The sequence below is a fragment of the Nyctereutes procyonoides genome, unplaced genomic scaffold (genome assembly GCF_905146905.1).
Source record: "Nyctereutes procyonoides isolate TBG_1078 unplaced genomic scaffold, NYPRO_anot_genome, whole genome shotgun sequence".
NCBI classification, from domain to species: Eukaryota; Metazoa; Chordata; class Mammalia; order Carnivora; family Canidae; genus Nyctereutes; species Nyctereutes procyonoides.
Genome location: NW_026575133.1, coordinates 17,576,982 through 17,599,047, shown reverse-complemented (window position 1 = coordinate 17,599,047; position 22,066 = coordinate 17,576,982). Strand labels below are relative to the sequence as shown.

General features: G+C 47.9%; 1 protein-coding gene across 6 annotated transcripts in view; it reads right to left on the bottom strand.

Moving 5' to 3' along the window:
• Positions 1 to 22,066, bottom strand: part of VWA2 (von Willebrand factor A domain containing 2) — a 47,444-nt gene that overhangs the window by 6,183 nt on the left and 19,195 nt on the right. For all 6 annotated transcript variants that reach the window (XM_055300520.1, XM_055300523.1, XM_055300521.1 and 3 more), the window contains 7 exons: positions 19,215 to 19,324; positions 11,027 to 11,221; positions 7,204 to 7,337; positions 6,458 to 6,590; positions 4,097 to 4,152; positions 1,436 to 1,543; positions 2 to 574 (listed from right to left, as the gene is read on the bottom strand). In XM_055300520.1, coding sequence (XP_055156495.1) covers positions 2 to 574; positions 1,436 to 1,543; positions 4,097 to 4,152; positions 6,458 to 6,590; positions 7,204 to 7,337; positions 11,027 to 11,221; positions 19,215 to 19,324 — 1,309 coding nt within the window. The remainder of the gene's footprint in view (position 1; positions 575 to 1,435; positions 1,544 to 4,096; positions 4,153 to 6,457; positions 6,591 to 7,203; positions 7,338 to 11,026; positions 11,222 to 19,214; positions 19,325 to 22,066) is intronic.

Below are 22,066 nucleotides of genomic sequence, written 5' to 3'. Positions count from 1 at the left end.
CCTGGCTGTGGCCGGCTGCACAGCTTCTCCCGCAGCTCAGGGACTCGGCGGAACAGGTCCTGCGGGCCAGCGTAGACCAGGACGCGCTCTGGGCTGCCTGTGAGCTCCTCTAGCTCTGCGCGCACAGCCTCGGTGCCCACGGCCAGCAGGAGCAGCTCTCGGGCCCTGGCGTGGCGCGCGGGGCCGGCCACCTCGTCCTGGGAGGGTGACTCAGTGAGCAGGACCAGCACTCTGCGGGGACGGTCCTGGCCCGTCCTGGCGGCGCTCCCAAAGCCGAGCTCGGCCGCCCGCCGCAAGGCGCGGCCGGTCAGGGTGGCGCCGCCGCTGAACGGAACGGCGTCGAGGCTCCTGAGCAGGTCCGGCACGTCCTGGTACTCGCCCACGGGCACGGCCACCGCCAGCTCCCCGCTGTACCGGGCCACCCCCACGCGGGCCCGGGAGTCCTCGCTCAGCGACGCCTGCACAAACCGCTTCACGAAGGCCTTGGCCCGCAGGAAGCCCTCCGGGGTGGTGCCCGCTGAGCTGGCCAGCAGGAAGAGGACGTCGATCCTGCAGTCCACGCTCAGCTTCGGGGCTGCTGGGTCACAGCAGCCGCCGGTCACGCTGCGGCCACCCTAGAGATGCCCAGATGCCAAACCCAGCAGGACAATCCTCCCTCCCAGCAGGGAGACGGGGCAGAGGAACGAGGTGGCAGGGGCCGGGGATCTCGTCACAGAGTCAGACGGGGTCAGACACAGCTCTGCCTCCTGGCTCTCACTATGGGTCTCCCTCTGACCACCTTTTTAAAAGTTAAAACGGAATCTAGATCTTTCTTCCCTTATGGCCAGCGCTTCTTGCATCCTGTTTGAGAAATCTTTGTCTACCTCAAATCATGAAGATATGCTCCTATGTTTTCTTCTAGAAGCTTCACTGCTTTGCCTTTTATATTTAGATCTGTGATCCACCTGGAATTGATTTGTGCATAGCTTGTGAGGTAGGGGGTCAAGACTTAGTTCTTCTATATAGATCTCCAGTTGACCCAGCACTAGATTTTTAAAGTTATTAAAATTCTTTAACAATAATATATATATATATATTTTTAAGTTCTTCTTTAACAAGCTCCTACTATATGTCAAGCATGGTGACAAAGCACTTTATGTCTACCTTATTTAAAACTCTCAACAACCCTACAGGGTAAAAGCCTATCATAATCTTTATCTCATACCTTTAAGACCAAAAAGGGTTTAGGCTCCTTGCTCCTTTTCCTAGGAGAGGGGAGAAGAGACTCTGCCCAGGACCAGGCTTCAGAGTCAGACTGCCATCAGCCCGTAATTGGGCTTAGCAACACTCAAGGCCCCATTTCTACCTAGGAGCTAGCGGGATGGGAATTGGATAGCAGGAGCCCAGGCCCCACTGCTCCCCAATGGCCAGCCTTGGAAGTCCCCTGCATACGTACCGCAGTTAGCCCCTGCTCCGAAGGCCGGTGGACAGAGGCAGTGGTACCTGTCCAGTCCTTCTGGAACACATGTGCCTCCATTCTGACAGGGCTGTGAGTCGCAAGGGCCTATCAAAGACATGTCTGTTAACAGCCTCGCATGCCAGCTCAGATGCATGAAAGGGTTTGTGCAGAGGGGGGAGTCTAGCAGCTCAGCCTGCCCCACCAGGGCCCAGCTCCCTCCTTCCCCCAAGACCACTAGGTACCCAGCCACAACACATGTGGCAAAGAGGGCAAGGAAAGCAAATGAGGTACATAAAGGAGGGGCTGGGTGTGGGTGTAAAGGACACTTGGTGGCAGGCTCCATAAGGCCTTTTGTGAATTACAGGCTCACTGGGGTGGTGCCAATGGGCCCTGGACTGTTATGGCCTCCAAATTCATGTGTATTAGTCCTAACCCTCGGTACCTTGGAATGTGACTGTATTTGGAGAGAGGGCCTTTAAAGAGTTCATTAAGGCTAAATGAGCTCATGGGATGGGCCCTAATCCAGTCTGACTCATAAGAAGAGGAAGATCCCCTAGAGATGTACACAGAAGGAAGGCCACCTAAGGATACAAGGAGAGGACGGCCATCTGTAAGCCGAGCAGGGAGGCCTCCGAAGAAACAGAACCTGCTGACACCTTGATCTCGGACTCCCAGCCTCCAGAACTGTGAGAAAGTCAGTTTCTGTTGTTTAAGCCCCTAGACTGTGGTAGTTTGTTATGGCAGCCCTAGGGAACGGCATTAACATCCCTTCATCACCCCTGCCCGCTGAGGTCTACAGATGGCCGTGACGATGAACTGGTGTTGGACCCAGGCTCAATAAGGATGAAGACTGCAGCAGCATCACGGTGACCACGCAGGTGTCACAAGACAGGGAACACCGTGGCACAGGAGGTGCTTCCTCAAGTTCTATATGGTTGTCCTTAACGGCCTCTGCAGGCTGACACAGCAAAACAGCGAGCCTTTCCGGGCACCTTAATTCACTGCAGCCAGCCCAGTATCCTCTTCCAAGAAGGGATGATGAAGACTTGTCCCATGGTACTATTACGAGGATTACTCAAACTAACCCATGGAAAGTCTTAGCATAAAGCCCGGCACCAGCAAACACTCCATAATAGGTATAGACAGTATTTGGTTTTGGATGTGAGGTCCAGATTCTGGGCAACGTCTCTTTTAAAGGGGATATTTTGCACAGGAAACCACAGCCCATGTCAAAATTGGGCCCTTTCTGAGGTGTCCTGTGATCCCCTATAGTCAGTATGTAAGCTCCTGGTCAGTTTCCTTATCAATTCCTGTAAAATGCAGATAATACCACATGACCATCCTCCCAGAGTTAGAGACAACAGACAGGATCTTCATGAATTCATGTGTCTTATATTCAAGGGACTTACTAAGTAGCTGAGTGTGGTTACTGCTAGAACTGGTGATTTCTTTCCTTTCTACAGACAAATGCTGATATACTAGTTGGTCACTGAAATTAAAGTGTACGCTGTGCGATGGCAGTAATTATTGAGGCTCACTGCGGGCACCCCAGCCTGCTGTTCTGTCCCCTGGCGTATCATAGAAATGACTAGGGAACTCAACAACAGCACCCACTCTGGCCTTTCACTGGGCAGCTAGTACGTGCTAGGTACTGTGCTAAGCACCACACATGCATGATCTCACCTCACTGCCCAATGGGGTGCATTCTATAAAGACGTTTCGGATGGGAGAACTAAAGCTCAATGACTAGAAGTCACGTGAAGATCAGACAGCTGGAAAGGGGTAGAGCTCGGACTCAGACCCAAGTCACAGTGGTTCCAAAGCCTTATGTGCTCAAACTTTAGTTTCTGAGCAAAAAAACCCCATTTTTCAGTCTCTGCTGTGTTCCAGAAATGTGGGAACTTTACAACAGGATGCCCAGGCGATCACCAAACCCGAGGTTGGGAGCATCACTGGCTCTGCTTCCAGGATATGTGCTCCTTGCCTCATCAGGAGAAGCAAATCCATGGGGGACTGATACCAACACACTTGAGTGTAATTTCTGTACTCCCAGGTCAGTGGGCAGGAAGGGACGGCACTAGACCCCTGGATGAGGAGCAAGGAGACCCACTGAGGAACAGGTTGAATGATGCCTAATGGTATTGGTAAGTCTGACTGCGTGGGACTTTGGAGCTGATGAAGCACTCCTGTGAGCATTACCTACTGAATCTTCGCCAGGATCCCACTGATGATGGGATACCCTCTATCACACCGAGTAAGGAAATGGGGATTCCAGACAAGGGACAACCATTATCCCTGTTTCACAGTGGAGGAAACAGGCTAAGTGTCTGGCCTGGAGTTTGGTGCTGGATGTGAGGCTTTCTGTCTGCAAAGCTGGTGCTCAATGTGCGCCCTCCTCTGCATCTTGTCAATGCAAGGGGCACTGGTGAAGGAAGGCTATTCCAAAGTCTCCTCTCCGTTCTTAGTGAAAAATACCACCGAGCAAAGGAGGAATGAATACAGTTTGAACATGTTCCTCTGCCTCTGAAATGCCATGTCTCTCCACCCCAGGGCTGGTTCCCACCCCACTCTCTGCTCCTAGAGTGCAAACACCCCTTTAGAGGCCAGCCGAGTGCCAGGGCCCAGAAGGAGTTAGAGAATCCAAGAAGCAGACTGTACCTGGGCAGGTGGTCCTGTAGCAGGTGGCAGGGTGGGTTATGAACACTCTCTTCCAGCTATAATCCAAGGGAGCAAATGATAGAGATCAAAGATTTAACCTGGAAGGTTATTTGAAGTGCTAAAAGCTGATAGGAGATTCTAAAGCAGATGTTGGTCAAGAAAGACCACCTTGTTTTCCTTGATTCTACCCCAGCTTTTAGCTACACACGGGTTAGGGAACGTTTCAAACTAACCAGAAACAATTTTTAAAAATGTAAGTTGGCTTTCATGTCAGAATTTGAAAATAATCTGTGTTCAAAACTCTGAACTCTGGGAAGAATGTCCTATTATGAGTTACTTTCCGGGGCTAGCATACAGTGAGGGAGGGGAAGGGCAGGAAATTGTGGAAATCAGGCAACTAGATTGTGGCTGTTACTCCTCCAGGCTGCCTACCATGGGGGCAGGCTAATTGGGCTCACCTCTAGGGCAGAATTTTCCCTGGAGCAAAACATCCACTTGGGATAAAGGCCAAGTCAATTATGAACTTGAGGAGTTGCTGAAATCCAAAGTTTGCCAAGTTGCCAGCTCATTAAAGAGAAATCTTCTCCCTTTCCACATCTGCTCCTAATGACTTCATAAAACCACAAGTCCTAGCCCAGAAAGTGCTTCAGACTCCTCCCAGGCCTGTAGTGGGAATTGGTGGTGTTGGAGCAGAGACTGGCCCCAGGACTTTGCCTGGATCTGCACACGGCTCCCTCCTGAGCTCCCTCAGGTCTGGATGCTGTGCCAGGCCTTCTCTGCCCACTCTATTTAATAAACAAACTACACCCCTGCTTCCCAACCTCCCCCCCACCCTGACGCATCCCTTCCTTCTTTTCTCTGTAGCACTTCTCACTACCTAATTGTTCATTTTATGCATTCATTGATTTGCTGCTGCCTTCTGCCACTGGAGTACCAGCTCATGAGGGCAGATTTGCTTCTGAGACATTCATGCTGATTCTCCAGGACCTGGGACAGTGCTGGGCAGAGAGGAGACCCTCGGTGAGGGTTTCCTGAATGAGGGAGTTGATGAAGAGCTTACTATATGCAGGCGTCATTCCAGAAACCTGCAATATTAGTGTGCTCTACATCCACAACCCCATGGGGTAGGTACTATCATTAGCCCCCTCTCAAATATAGAAGGAAGGGGGTGAGAGGGTCCCAGCTCCTAACGTGGCCACGTTGGAATTAAAAGCTCAGCAGCCTGACTCCAGATTCTGAGCACAAAGCCATGACATGTACCCTCCGCCAGCCTCTCTTGGTGCTCCCAACCCTGAATGCCTCTGCCTGGTGCCATTGAGTTCCCACATCTTTCAGGACTGTTCAAGCAGCCTCTTCTCCATGATGTCCCAGGGAGGACAGGCCCCATCCTGGCACCTGAGACAGCTGACGGTCACTGGTCCTCTTGTCTGATGCCTTGTCCTCAGACCATGGGCTTCTTGAGGGCAGCATCACTGCACACTGCTTGGCTCAGAGCAGGTACTTAGAACATGTTCAGTTGCGAACAAAGAACTGCGTCCCCTCACTTGAAAGCTTGGGTTCTGAAGAAGGCCTCTAGTGGCCTCTGACATGGCCCTATTTCCCCTGACCCGTGTGCAGGGCCTGGCCCTTTCCTCCAAGATGGTCTTTGGATGCTCCAGCAGCCCAGCACAATGGCTCATGACTTCTCAGCCAACCATTTCATTGCTCTGTGTCTCCTGAGCTCATGACTGAGGGCAGGCCACAGGGCAAAGATGCAGCTGGTTCAAACATTACCCCTGGCTCTCCAGGAAAGGCAAGAGGATGGGACCACCAGCTGCTGACCTGCTGTACTGCAGGTAGCCTGGACAAAGTGCCAGGGGACAGTCCAGGAATTTTTGAGAGAATGGTTGACCACCGAGCAGCAGGTGCTCAAGAATGCCCGGGTGCTCTGACAGATACTGTACCCAAAATGGCCTCCACCACTGGAATTCAACCAAGACCTTAAGCCTCCCACCTCCCTTGGCCCCATAAATACAGAAACCGGTCTTCAGAGGAACCAAATGACCAGACCACTATCCTAAGTCCAGACCATGGTCCTAGAGGACTGGCTTTGGCTCACTTATGAGCCTTCCAGAACAGCTGTGACCCTGTCCCCTCGCTCACTATGGGCACCTGGGCAGTGTGTCTACACGACTCTGCCACTGTGTAGCTGGGACCCTCCCTGGGACTCCACAACTCTGCCCCTGTCTCCCTCCCACGTCTTCTCTGATCCCTGTCACACTCTGTGGCCACTCAGCTCACAGCATGTGAGCACGCAGCTTTGGGGGCCTCCATCTCCACCCTGGTGCACCCTTGGGCTCTGAACCCAGCAGGAAGACAAACCTGGAAAAGGGACAGAGTGCCGCCAGCACAGCATCACTCCCCCGCGATCCTCTCCAGCACAGGACACTGCCGACAAGCTCCCTGACCGTCTCCAGCGTCTTGCGCTCACAGGGGTGAGGCTGGACCTTGCAGTCTGTGTCCACAGGGCACAGAGAAGATGGGGAGGACAGGGTTACGCCTCCTTCCCCCCAGCCGTGGTTCCATCACCCTCAGCCCCAGCTCCCCTCTGCCTCTTGCAGGGTGGGGCACATCAGGGCAGGAGTCCTGCTCTGCATGGTGGCTGGGCAGCCGGTCTCTTGAGTGTTTCTTCTGCACACAGTTTTTATATCTTACGCACATGTGTACCTCTCACGTAATGTGCGCCTGGTCAGACCATGACAATGACAACTAGGAATGCAGAGCCCTCCCCACCCAGCTGAAGTGCTCTTTTGCTGACCATGACCAGAAAGCTGACTTGGCTCTTCTCCCTGAGGAAGTGGACAGGCACAGGGCCTCCCTGGATCTGGGTCACAAAGCCTGGACCCCTCTAACCCATAGAGACAAGCCAGGTTCCCAGCTGAGAAAGCCCACAGGGCCTGACACAGGGAGGTAAATAGAGCAGGGTACCCCAGCACCAAAGTTGCCAGACCCCATTCCTCTTGCCTTCCCCCTTCTTGGGGAGCCTCCTGACCTCTTGCCTCGGGGAACCATCCCCACCCCACCTTCCACATGGGCAAGACCACTCCTTCCAGCATGGAAGGCCTTACCTGGAGAGGCAACAGTGCAGACAGCAGACTTGCTGAGGGTGCTTAAAAAACCATTGGTAGCATCCTCCACCTGTTCAGCCATCAGCACATGCTGTTCCCTTGGCTCGCTGGCCAGTCTGTGCAGCTCCTCCCATCTGTCCCCAACCCCCAGCAGAGAAGTTAGAGCAGCTCACTGTCTACCTCTCACCCTCCTGGCCACCCGTCCCCTACACCATGGGCTCCTTGTGGACAGCAACACAACCCCACTGCTCCAGAAGCCACTCAGCTGCAACCTCCTCCACCTAGGATACAGGTAAGGTCCAGAAGTGAACCACAGAAAGCCCCCAAGGATGCTCAAGCACGGGTCATAATGTGTGCATGCCCGAGTTCACAAGCTTCCTCAGAGGACAGCCTCACCCTCGGAACCACCAGCTCTTATTTGAGACACGGTCCTCACAGATGTAGTGACTTGGCTGGGTCACCCATAGCTGATGAGAAAAATTTAACCAGAAAGGAAATGAAAGAAAGTGGTTGGGGGTGGGGGGGTGGCAAGAGGAGAACAAACAAGGATAGCTCGTGATAGAGAAAAATCCTGAAGAATGGTAAACGGGCCATACACACTCAAAAGTCGGCAACCTGAGGTTGTGTGGAGGAAGGAGTACACTTTGACAGCCAGAGGGCATTGCTCTTAGGGCCCAGGCATAAGGACCTAGGCATGAAGGAAGCCTTAAATGTTGAGAAACCTTTCTGGGAAGACAGGGTAGTCAGTAATGCATTTAGAATCTGGCCCATCAGAAATTCACCCAAACAGACCAAGGTTTGGCAATATGGCAAAAACTTCATTTATCTCTAAAATTCACTTATGTAAAAGTCCCCATTCTCCTTTGAAGTCATATAAACCAGACATGCCCCCCCAGGATGAGGATGGCACCTGGCAGACACAGGGCAGCTTCTAAGTCCTGGCCTTGCAGTAGCATTCAGAGGGCAGCTCCACCTGGCCCAGCAGCAGATTCTCCCAAAAGCCAGAGCTGAGAACCATCAGAAATGGGGGCTCAATGAATATTAAAAAGAGGAAAGAGTCAGGTTTTTAATCCCATAGCAAGTCTCACACTGCCCATAACAGTAGTTCTCAAACTTTGATGGGCATCAAAATCACTGAGGGCCAAATAAACCACCGGAGGCACCTGGCCCCAGAGTTCTGGATTCTATGGGGCCAGACCCGACTGTGTGTATTCCTAGCACATTCTCTCTTGCTGAGGTTGCTGGTCCAAGAAACACACTTTGAGAACCACTGGTCAACCGTGACCCAGTCATTTACCAGCAGTTGGGGGGAATGGGTCAGGAAGGCTGAGAAACCCAACGGCGGGCTTTTTCAGATAGTTCCTATAGCTGTAGCTCAAGATATTCAGAGCTGAACAATGTCCCCTCTCCTGATTGATAGCTTCTCGATTCCTCTAAGGGACGGATACTTACAGCAGGCCCCCAAACTCACCCTCATCCAGAACCAGACAAGCATAGACACTGAGAACAAATACTCAGAACCCAGTTGTACAGCAACTTGACAGAGCCATTTTCTGCCTGCTTGGATCAAATAATAAACATTTGAGCTCATATTTGAGCTCATCCGTCTTTTTTATTTTTCTTTCCTAGTAATTCATTTTTATTGTATTTCTCTAAAGTATCAGGCCATGATGGATTAAAAAACATAACAAAACAAAGCGGACCTCCACCACAGACCATCTGAGAAGCACTGCTCAGCTAGCAGCTGGAGAAAAGAGCCCCAGGGCCATGTATTTCCACTGTCTGATGGCCTCCATCCTCACTGACAAACCTTTGGGGAACTGTGATGTGCAACATACTCTACTGGGCACCATGTGGGAGGGGGTAGTAGGTGAGCCAGGAAGTGACACTTTTGTCTCCTTTCCCACCGAGTTTATTTCCTTGTATGTGAGGATACACAAAGAGCCCATGACAGGGCGGTCTGTGTTAAATACCCACTCACTGCACTTAACAACAGCCCTCGAGGATGGTGGTGGCAACGGACAGCACCACCAGGACATGGCATGGCCCAGGATATCCCCTGGGTACCGAACATGCTGGTCCTTGGTGGTCTTCCTAGGCAATCATCAGGCAATAAATGCCAACCTCAGGTTCAATGTCTACCCTCTCTCTAGGAGGAGAGACCCAGACTCCTACATCCGGGTGCGGACTCAGCTACCCTACTTAGATGTCCCATGTGTTCCTCAAACTTGACCTGAAACAGAACTCTACTTCCCTTATTCTTGAGTCTTCCACCATCTCAGTAAACAGCAATACCTTTCACTGTGGGGCTCAGGCCAAAATCCTAGACTCTTCCACATTCAATTCATCGGCCACTCCACTGCTCAGCCTCCAGGACACAGCCTCCGTCCAACCATTCCTCAGTGGGTCGCAATGCTTTCCCACCACACACCACCACCTTCTTGTCTGAGCAGCTCCAAAGGCTGCTCCTCCCGATATTGCTTCTCCTTCCACCTCACCCTGCCAGTCTATTCCCTACCTGGCAGTTGGTGTGATCTAAAAACATTGGCCAATACCTGTCATTTCCCTGCTCAAAGCCACCTAAAGACTTCCCAACCTACTCTGAAGCCTTGACTATGACCCACTGAATCTCTAGACCTGACTCCTACCTAGCTCTTCTATCCCATTTCTTATAATTTACCTCATTTACCAGCTTCCAGACAGTCCCTGGCTGTCTTTCTGCTCCTCTCACACACTAAGCGAGCTACTGCCTCAGGGCCTTGGTACTTGCCACCCGCCTGCCTTGCCTGTTCTCTTCCCTGCTGTTTGGAAGGAAGGCTTGCTTCTCCTTTCACTCAAGTTTCTGCTCACAAATCAACTGCTGCCAGGCTTCTCTCTCTAAAATAGCGGAGCTCTCTAGCTCTCTAATTCTTGTCACTCTGTTAACCTCCTCCCTTACTACTTCTTTGCATTTTAATTCCACCTGAAATGACATTACTTATTCACTCACTTGTGTTTCATCCAGTTAACTTTCCTAGAAATAGAAGCTTCATGAAGGCAGGTACTTTGTACTGTCTCTGTATCCTGACAACTTAGAAGAACATAGCATCTGGCATATTGACAGAAAGAATTTTAAAATGTACTAAAATTAATGAAGAGAACTCATTAATTACTACGTAGGCCCAGTATCCAGACCAGAGTCATGTCGCTTAATACCCACAATAACAAGGGGCCTCTCATTTTCAGGCTGAGAGCAAGGAGGACCTGTGGAAAACACATTTCAGCTTCTAGAGAACGTGGTTGGAGAGGGGAGCAGCCCATCGCAGACCCCCCCACTCTCCTGGCCTCAGGAGTGGGTCTGTGACTCAAGCTAATGAGGAGCCTTTCTTGGATTATTCAAATGGAAATTGGAAACATGAGTCTTTTCTCTGCGGGGTGAGCTGGGTGCTGCCTACAGCCAGAGTTCCAGGTTCCTTCAAGGGCCAGGCTGAGGGAGCAGCAGGTACGCTTGGAGGACAGACAGGATCCTCATGATGTTCAAGTCCCCAGCTCCTGCTCACTCCAAGACCCCACACTCCCGATCCACCCAGTTCTATTAGATGAGTCCAAGAATTTCCAATTCTGCCCAAATGAATTTGAGTCCAGTTTCTGGCACTTACAACCAAGTATTCAGACTAAATCAGAGACAGTGCACTCTCTCAGGCTTGAGGCTCCCTGCAGTCTGGCACAACATATGACAGAGCATGGAAAGGACCAGGGTGGCTTGCCCAGATCCCCTCCCTTCCCATGGCTGTGGAGTGTCTCCACAGTCTCCAGGACTACCCAGAGTGACCGAGGCTCTTACCTTGGAAACCGGACCCCGACAGCAAATATGGTGACGCCTCTTTCCTTCAGCTGCTTGGCGGGCACTGCCACCTGCCCTTGGGACCTCCCATCAGTGATGACAATGAGGATCTGGGGCACAGAGGCATTTCTCCCTCCAGGGAACCCTCTGCGCAGAAGGTATTTCAGAGCGAGGCCTGTTTCTGTGCGCCCTCCTCTGAGCTCACACAGAAGGAGAAAACAAAGATGAGGGTCAGTCACCCACAGACGTGATACTGGAATGACAGCCTGAAACAAGAGGCTCCTCTGTTATTAGTGACAGCCACTTTCTCCCAGCAGAGGGTCACAGTGACAAAACTAGCAGGGGATGTGCACTTCCTCATGCTCTGAACCACAATGAAGACTAGAAATGAGCTTTTCCTGTGGACTGAAGATTCACCCTGCACACTTCTGTTGTATTCCAGGACGATGTCGTGCTTTGTGGGTCTTCTGACTCTCTTCCCTCACCCACCCTACCCCTACCTCCAGTGACAGCTCAGGGCTGACAACCTTCACTGTGTGTCTAACACCCACCTGTCTGTATCATTCCCTTCTTGTTACAGCTCAGCATCTCCTTGGAGTGGAGAAAGCAAATCCCTGAATTTAAGAATATTGTGTGAATCTGTAGGAGTGAAGGACAGGGCTTTGATCCAAGGGTCTGAGGAGGCTCCCTTCCAGCTCAAGGTTGGGTGCTGGAAGGCTGAACTGCTGGACGACTTCCAAATCAGGGGACGTTACAGTGGTCCCACCTCATCACAGCCTCTCGTTAGAGGGATGGTCTACTGAGCTTGGAATCCCAGCACAGAATCTCTATTAAATCTTACAATAGGAGGCTCATGCAGGTGTCCTCATGGGGAGAACTGTCTGCTCTCAGGGTCAAGTGGGCAGAAAGTGGTGATTCTCTACAATGGGTTGTATGTCAAACCTTTCAGTGGGTGGCAACACATCCAACATGAGCAACAATGCCGAGGCTGATGGAATCACCACGGATACTAACTGTATACACAGAGAAAACTGTTAGAGCATCGTTCTGCATTGCTAATCATAAACTGTAGGTTTGGGGGTGCATTTATTCTCAGATTATACTGAATGTCAATTGAGGCAATGCTTGCCTCTCAGAGGACCCTACAGTGATTCTTCTAACATGCAAACATCTGACTGATCAGAGGCATGGCCAATCTCTGTGGGAATGCCTTGTGTGTGCAGGTGTGAATGTGTGTATACTTTTTTAACTCAACACCGAAAATGCTTACTTCTCATGCAAGCCTGACGTGGTCCTCCTGCCCAGACATCTTTCCTGGTCTGCTCTCCTCTGAGCAGCTCCTCAGAGATCCAGCCAGGTTCCGTTCACTTTGTGGCTCCCCCTTCCTCTCAGTCCTCAAAGACCACTGAGCAGAGAGGTGAGGGAAGAGCAAGGAGGAGTGTGCTTGGAAGGACCAGGCCCAGAATATTCTTCACTTTTACTGCTTTCTGTCCTAAGTGAGGTCTTATGGGGCAATTCTCTCTGTGGACCTCCATTAAGTTAACAGATGTCAACAAGAGTGGGTAGCTCCTAGAATTAAGACCCTTTGCCGACTATGTCTCAGCATCTGCATCAGTCAGAAAGCCAATTTTCAGCCCACTGGCGTTTACTGTGGATTTCCTACATGGAAGATAGTGAGAGGGAGACCAGGAAGAATATGATTCCCCCCTCAACAAACTGTCGGTCTAACTGAAGAAACAGGACCTATAAGCAAATTGTAATTATGAATGAAAGGATGACAATTAACCAGAGTCCACTGTGGGGAGGAGCTGTCAGGAACAGGCTCAAGCAGGGGAAGTATCTGATGGGATCTTGGTGAGTTAGGGGACTGGGAAAGGAAGAGGCCACTCCAATCAGGGGAAGGGGTATAAGCAAGGATACTGGAGACCACCACCAGCCGTCTCCTGGGGCTGGTGAGCACAGCCTGGCTTGGGCAAGGGGCTTATCCAAGGGGAACACAGCATACCAACACCAATGAATCCCAAGTGCTCCCAGACCTCCCCACACAGTGCTGGGTTCCACATCAAATACTGCAGACAACCAAGACAATTTCTGAAAAGACCCCTACTTTTACCAAAGTTCATGTGTCTGCAAAGAGTCTTTCTCTAAGGTTTGTAGAAAGGCAAACTGTTTCCCGTTTCTAAAGGATAATATTAGTGCTGAGTTTCCACTTCATGCTGAATACCGTAGCTCCTGTTACTGAATGTCATCCTTCCAACTATGGTAAAAGGTGCTAATATGACCCTCATTTAACAGATGAGGAAATCCTAGCCCAGAGAATAGTAATATTAACTGCTAATATTTCCAGAGTACTTCTCGTGTGCCAGGCATGATTGTGCTGAGTGTATGCATGCGTGTGTGTACAGGTGCTAAGCTTGGATCATATTGTGTGTGTGTGTGTGTGTGTGTGTGTGTGTGTGTGTACGGGTGCTAAGCTTGGATCATTCTCACCACAGCTCTCTGAGATAGGAGAGTTCAAGAAAAGGCTTTATATAAGGTCACACAGCTCATGAATGGTGGAGAGAGGACTTGAACCCTGGAGCCTCCACCTCCAGAACCCAAGTTTTTAACTATAACACTGTACAGCCATTTAAGTCACCTTCTCCTCACCCAAGTAGTGAAGGTCAGAACTGGAATCCCTGATTCCAAAGCCAATGGTTTTTCTCTCACCAGGGGTTGGCATATTATAACCTGTGGGCCAAATCTGGCCTATTGCCAGTTTTTATAGATAAAATTTTCCTGGGAAACAGCCGTATCCATTCACTTATGTATTGTCTATGCAGAAACCACATGGCCAAAGCTTGAAATATTTACTCTTTGAGTCTTCACTGAAAAAGTTTGCTGATCCCTGTTCTATGCTGTTCAACCTAATGGTCATAATACTCTCTGCTCACCAAAAGCCAAGGTGCCCTGTCACCATGGAGCTCCCCGGGCCTTCACATCCCTGGCAGTATGCCTTTTGAGCCTCCTGGCTGTGGTTAGAGAAAAACCAAATGTCAAAGACACAGGAGCCCAGGCTCCCAACTCCACTGGCCAGTGGTGTGTCTGTCCTTCATCTCACTCAGCACACAAATGCCTGTGTTGTCTGTCCTCTCCAATTCTCCCTAATGTGCCTTTCCCACCGGAATACTCTACAGGTCAGGTAAGATTCCTAAAGACTTCTGAACTCTGGGAAATGAAGAAAAAATAAAACCTGCCATCTCTTCATTCCTGACTGTGGAACATTTCTATCTCAGAGCCTATTCTGAGCTCAGGGTCTGTGAAGGAGGTCTGAGGCCAGCATCTCATCAAGATTTTTCCAATTCTTCTCGAATGGGACTAAACCAGGTTGAAAGTAGAAGGTTCACAGACTGACTACTGTCTTGGGGGAGTTGGGATTGCAATGCGTGGGCTTTTTTTTTTTTTTTGGCAGGGATTGGGTGGGGTTCTAGAATCTAAACATTTTGCCACTCAAGTAGTTAAGGACATGGGCTCTAGAGTCAGAGAGTCTCAAATATTAGATCTGAAATTTATTAGCCAAGTAAACTAGACAAGTTACTTAACCTGAGACTCAGTTTCCTTCCTTGTTAAAGTAGGGAAAGTAAGAGTATTCAGGATTAAAATGCTACACCCAGTATCTCTCAGTACCCAATGAGTGCTCCATCAGTGACAGTTACCATTATAGGCTAACTAGCTGTCCTACTCAAGAAGTTTATTTTCTGAGTTAGTCTCAAATTCTAATGAGCATAAAAATTCCTTGGAGGCAGGATAATGGAGATTCTCAGTTGGTGTCAACTGACACTCTAAATTGGTGGTGGGTGTGTGACCAGGCTGAGAATCTACTTTTTTTTGTTTTTTTTGAGAATCTACATTTTATTTTATTTTTTTATTTTTTTGAGAATTTACATTTTAAACCATCTCCTTCTGCCCCAGTGATTCTGATTCGGTTAGTCCATAGAACAGATTCTGAAAAATAATTCATCAGAAAACTCACTGTAGGTAGAGGGGTTTTGACTACAGAGTTGGGTTTTTTTTTTCTTTTCTTCCTTTGCTTTTTTAAATCAATAGACAAAAATCTTGGTATCAATTCCTTTCAGAGGAATGATTTAATATACTATGATAGTTCAATCCATTGGGTTATTATATAACCATTTAAAAAGATCAACATGAAAAAAATTTTTTTTAATTAAAAAATAAAAAGATCAACATGAGGGCAGCCCTGGTGGCTCAGTGGTTTAGCATTGCACCTTCGGCCCAGGGTGTGATCCTGGGGACCCGGGATCGAGTCCCAAGTTGGGCTCCCTGCATGGAGCCTGCTTCTCCCTCTGCCTGTGTCTCTGCCTCTCTCTCTCTCTCTCTCTCTCTCTCTCTCTCTGTGCTTCTCATGAATAAATAAATAATCTTTAAAAAAATCAACATGAAAAATGCAGCTTTATGCAAAAAGACTCTCCGAATAATATGTTAAAAAAAGAGCAAAATGCTTTGTAATTATAAATACTCTAAAAGCTATGTCTAAATGTTAATGATGCTTGAAAGACCCCATAGTTAGCTAAAAAGTCTTTGTGCTAAGGTAAAGTGGAGCTACTTCACTCTTACTCTAGGGTAAACTGTAGAGCTTTCTAAATACAGTATAAATCTGATAAAGCTACAGATGGGGTCCAAAAAAAAAATGCAATCACAGAAAACCCAAGAGTTGCATTCTTAAAAGATTAGGGAAATGACTGTATGAGCCTGCACAGCCAGCTGGCCGGAGGCTCTGGATATTTGGAGCAGATCTGGCTGGCCAGGCTGTATCTGATTTTATGTTATCATGGGGTGCAATACTGGAAGGTTTGATTGTAGTATTTTTTAAACTTCTGATTGCAAAGTAGCAATACGTGGTTGTCAGGGCAGTTAGTTAGCCATCTCAAAACACACTTTCAGGGGATTGCTGTGGTCTCAAAAGGCAACTATTTGGGGGTTTGGGTAGAGCTGTCCCAATCAGTCCAGGATTTAAAATTGCACTGCAGAAAAAGGGTAAAGAGTCCTGGGGAGGTCATGACTCCCACTCAGCCAACATTCCTCTGTACTGATTAATAATACTGTCTTAATGTTTGGTATCCTCAGCGACCCTGCAACTGTGGCCAAAAAATTAGTTACTGCCTCCTTGCCTTGTTTGCTACCTCTTATAGTCATCCTAGGACACACGAGTGCTAACCATGCACAGCCCCATAAGAAGAGCTGATCTTGTTCAGGCACATAGAGGCTTCCTTCTCTACCTGCCATGTCCTCATCTGGCACATGCTGAGTCTCTGGACTTCCTGTGCTGTGAATAATACTCTCAAGCCCTTCACTCTGATTTTCAACATAGCTGAGAAGAGGGTCAACCAACTCTTGAGGCGGGTGGGAAGAGCTGGAGAACAGCTGGGTGGGGCCCACTGGATGAGCAACAGGACTCTGAGGTCCTGGCCAAGTCACCTGCTCCTTTTCAACATCAATAGCCTCTTCCATAAAATGAGGGGTTGGAATAGATACTGGATGATCTCAAAAGTGCCTTTTGAGCCAATTGCAGTAATTTGCTTCATGTTTTCAGAAGAAGGGGCCAAATGATGGAGTCAAAATCACCCAAACAATTTTTGACTTAAACCAACAGGCTACTTTTCTTCTGCCAGTGTTAGCATGCATATAATGGGTACCATGAAGTTTTTGTAATAAAATGTTAGATAAATAATGATATACTTCATATACCGTAAAATTCAACCTTTTAAACATATGTAATTCACCAGTTTTTTAGTATATTCACAGAATTGTGCAACCATCCCCACTAGGCCCAAAACATTTCATCGCCCCCAAAAGAAGCCCTACTATACCCATCAGCAGTCACTCCCTATCCCCCTTCCCCACTGCCCCTGGTGGTGACTAATCCTGCTGTCTCCACAGATTTGCCTATTCCAGATATTTCATATAAATTAAATCATACAACATGTGGCCTGCTGTGTCTGCCTTCTCTCGCTGAGCACATCCTATTTTCAAGGTTCATCCATGTTGGAGCATGAATCACATCATACTTCCATTTTATGGCTGAATAATAGTCCATTGTTTGGATATACCACATTAGGTTTATCAGTTCATTCACTGGACATTTGTATTGTTTTCACTTTTTGGCAATTATAAACAATGCTGCTCTGAACATTTACTATACAAGTTTTTCTGGGGGCATACATTTTTCAATTCATTCATAGTAGAGTTGTAGGGTCATGTGGTAAGTCTGTATTAACCTGCCAGACTGTTTCCAAAGCTGCTGCACCATTTTACAATCCTACTAGCTGGGGGATCCCTGGGTGACTCAGCAGTTTGGTGCCTGCCTTCAGCCCAGGGCGTGATCCTGGAGTCCCAGGATCAAGTCCCACATCAGGCTTCCTGGATGGAGCCTGCTTCTCCTCTGTCTGTGTCTCTGCCTCTCTCTCTCTCTCTATGTCTCTCATGAATAAATAAAGCCTTTAAAAAAAATCCTACTAACTGTGCACGAGGGTTCCAATTTCTCCACATCCCTGCCAACACTTGCTATTGTCTGTCATTTATCTTAACCTTGCTAGTGGGTGTAGCTCATCACAGTTTTGTTTTGCATTTCCTTAATGACTAATGATGCTCAACATCTTTTCAAGGGCTTATTAATCATTTATATATCATCTCTGGAGAGAAGTCTATTTATAAGGTTTGTTGTTGGGATGATGAAAATGTTCTAAAATTAGATCACAGTAATAGTGCACAACTCTGGAAAATACACTAAAAATCACTGAATTGTACACATTACATGTGTGAACTTTACGGTATTTAAATTATATGTTAATAAAGGTGTTTCTAAAACGTTAACTTGCATAAGAATCAGAGGGCACACAGGCAGTGGGAGAGACCTTTTAAAAGTTCAGATCCTAAGTATCTTGTATCTAAGTATCCTCAGCCCAGAGATGGAATCAGTAGGTCTGAGAGGGAACGAAGGCATCTGCAGTTTTGACACACTCCCTAGGCTTCTCTGACCCAGACCTTCTGGCCAAAGATCTAACTTTTACAAGGGCTGCCCTTTTTATAGGGTACTGGAGCCCAAGACTGTGTCTCTATAGGAAACCATATAGCCTCAAGGGTAGAAGGCTCCAGGGAACTAGGAGAGGCCAGGATACACTGATGTTGTTTCTAACAAACATTTCAATGTGCTTTTTTCTTCTTTGTATTTTCTTGTATCTGACTTGTCTCTCATTTTGTTCAGGGCACCGCTTGGCTGGGGGAAATAGCCTGAGATGAAGTCACTGGGGGTGCCCAGTGTGGGGATGCAGGCCTGTTGAGGGCACTGGCAGGCATAGAGAAGCTCGTGATGGGGAAAAGGGCCACAGAGCCCAGGGCCTTTGCCACTGGAGTTGGTGGCTGGCACCACAGATAGCAGTGGGACTTCAGCACAAAGGGGCAGCAGACACCAGAGAGTATCCAGAGATCAGATGGCAAAGAACGGTATTCTTCTGTGTATGGTTTGACATGTGTGTGTGAAGCATGTGTATATAACACACTTTCATATGCATATAGACATGTGTATTCTACACACATATATAATGTATACACAAAATATGTGTATATTCATATACATATTTGCATACACACACATCAGCTGATTTGTAATGTGAATAAAATTATGACCCTACTAATACATAATTTATAGAGTGTGTATGTGTATGAGCACATAAGTAGCTATTCATAATTTTTAAAGCATTCTTAAAAACAGAGGGACACTTACTCTTTCTAGAAGACAGAAACGCAGCTCCAAGAGGTATGGTGAGCTGTCCTAGCTGCAGCGGTCACCAGGGAAAGAATCGGGAGAAAGAGCCAGCATTGTTCCTACCACCTCATGCTCTGGACCGGTCTTGACCTTCACTAGCACTCTGTCCCTGGTTAATTGACAACTCCACACAATAGTAACAGAAATACTTTCCTTTTTAACTTGCATGTAAGTTCCCATCTGGGACACTGTTATGTAATAATAAGGAGCACTCTTGGGAAGGGAATTCTCATTACTCTGGGGTGCACAGCTGGGGTTCTGGAGGCCAAACCACAGCCCTCTCTCAGGCCAGTCACACCCTTCCAGGGAGCGATGTTAAGAGCAGCTGGCTTCATCCTAACCGTGGTGGTATCTGATCATACATACTTGAAAACCATCCTCTTGATTTTTGCCTTCACTTCCTGTTGGGATGAAAATGAATCCAAGGGGAATTCCAGATGCGGAGCAGAACTGAACTGGATCGCCCCCACTCTGACCTGTAGTAGGAGACAGAGGGCCCAGGGGTCTGAGAGCAAGGCCAAGTCACAAACATGCTTAAGGGAAAACAAGGGTGAAGAAAGGTTAATGACCCTGACCACCCTCCCCGCCCCCTGATGCCCACTCAACAAATACCAGTGCCAAGGCTTTCTCCAGCGTCCCTAAAAGAAGGTTCCAAAGATCAAGAGGAGCCTCTGGAAGGAAATGGTGAATCTGCCTATGTGCTGTACTGACAACCACCAATTCAAACTTCTCAACCTACACACTCTGGCCGCTCTCCCGGCTAGGTTGTGGGCCTCTTTAGGGCAGGGTCTCTGGTCACACTTCCAAAGGCCTCCCAGGTACAAGCACTGTTTTAAGCAATCTCACACCTTATTTCATTTAACCCACAGAGGTGCCATCGACACTCACTTGACTGCTGGAGAAACTAAAATGGAGAGAGGACACAGATCTGGCCCAGGGCTCATGAGGAGGAGAACTGGGCCACTGGCCTTCGTGCCTCACTAAGCCTCAGTTACACAGCTTGCCTTCTTAGCCAGCACGGGCCTTCAGCAGAATGCTGCCGACCCAACCAGCGGTGCCGCCAAAGTGAACCACAGCCTCCTTCACTGGCGGCTCACCACTGACCACAGGCACCACATGTACATCCTTGGCTGGGCTGGGGCAGCTCTTCCGGGTCTGCTCCTGCCAGCTGGGGAAAGGCCAGCTCTCCAGACCAGAGTCATGCTGGAGGACAATCAACATCTTAACTTGTCACAAGCAACGCTGGAGCTGAAGTCCCTCCACAGGGGAAAGGGTCAGAGCCACGAGTGATTCCAAACAGACTTTGCATCCTCATTCAAGAGGCCATATGAGAAAATCTAATGCCCTCCAAAACTGGAGAAGGGAAACTGAACAAAGTCACTTTCTGGGCAGTTAGGACACTAGTCTGACTCAAACAGAAAAAGCTCTACACATATAGGCCTCCTCTTAAGGGCCCACACCCTGGACCCAATCATTGGTTCTCCAGAACCCCTGGAGAAACTGCATTCTTGGCAACTGTGCTCTTAACCAACCCCAATTCTGGCCAAGATTGCAAATAGGTCAAGTGATTCATAATTAAACAATGAGGCTGTCTTTTACCTACTACTTGAATTCCTCCACTGCTGATCCCTGAACAGGCTTCAGAGACCCATCAAAGCACTCAGCCCCCTGCCAGCTGCATCTGCTCCCAATGAGGATGGCCCAACAGACCTTGCTTTAACAGGAAGTTCTGAGGATAAGCTGGTGAGCATCTTCAATAGGAGGAAATTTAAGTCTTAGTGGGGCATGTGTGGGACATTGGAAAACAGAGCAGAAGAGAAGCTCAGGAGATTCTGAGGAACAACCCTTTTGAAATCTCCCTCCAAGTTAGCTTATGATCAACGTAGCATCTCTAACTAGTGGGGGAAAAGATGGTCTGGTTAGTAAGTGATATTGGGACAACTGAACAGCCACCTACAAAAGAATAGAGGATCAATGACAACTGGATTCAAGATTTACACGAGAAAAAATGTAATTGTGGAAGTTCTAGAAGAAAACTTGAGACAATTTCTTCCTAACTTTAAAGTGGATAAAGATCTCATTATGCCTTGAAATCCAGAAGCCATAAAGGACAAGGTTGATAAATCTGACTACATAAAGGAAAGTTCTGCAAGGAAAACATACCATAATGCCACCAAAAATGAAGACAAATGGAAAAGTTGTTGGCAACTCAAGTCAGAGGCACAGGTTTAGTTTTCCTTATATATAAAGAGTGTCTAGGAATTGATGTGTAGAAGACCAACAGCACAACAGAAAAATGGGCAAAGGATATGAACAGTGGTCACACAGGAAATATAAATGACTCTTTATTATGAGAAAAGATGCTTAACTGTACCCCAGACAAATGTAGCTAAAAGCTAAACACAATGTTTGCAGGGGCAACTAGCAAGTTCTCAAACATTGCTGGCAAAAACCTAAATGTAACTATCCATGGAGAGCAATTTTTCAATATTTATTGATAGTTACAATCGCATAGGGCTACAGGGAATTTTTCCTACAGATATACTTCCATATATATGAGATAATGGGTTTACAAGCTCACAGTACATTTGTAATATCAAATGTCCATCAATAGGGGATTGGTTAATTAAACCTCAGTAAATCCTTAAGATAAAATGTTAATAAGCTGTAAAAAATGATACAGATCTACATTAATGCCTATGTTACCTATATACATAGATATGGAAAGACTTCCAAGATAATGTGAAGAGAAAAAGGTGAGGGACAGAACAGTGCATATAGCATGATATGCTTCATACTTCTTGTGTTTGCGTGTAGCAGTTGCAGAAGGATGCTCAGGAAGGCAAATAGGGATAGGGTGCCTGAGTGGTGCAGTCGGTTACATGTCTAACTCTTGGTTTCAGATCAAGTCGTGATCTCAGGGTTGTGCAATTGAGCCCAGAGTTGGGCTCTGTGCTTACCATGGAATCTACTTGAGATGTTCTCTCTCTGCCCCTCGTCACCACTCATGCACTCTCTCTCTCAAAGAAATAATTGAATCTTTTTTTTTTTTTTTTTTTAAAAAAGCAGGTAGGGAAACAGGGTAGATGGAAAAACACGTGTAGGAGCAACACTAGGCATTGAATGTGTTTTAGTTGAATCATGTAATGGATTACTTAGTTAAAAAAAAAATAAACAACTCCCTTGAGACCAGCAGCTGGGTGTATTTACTTGAATTA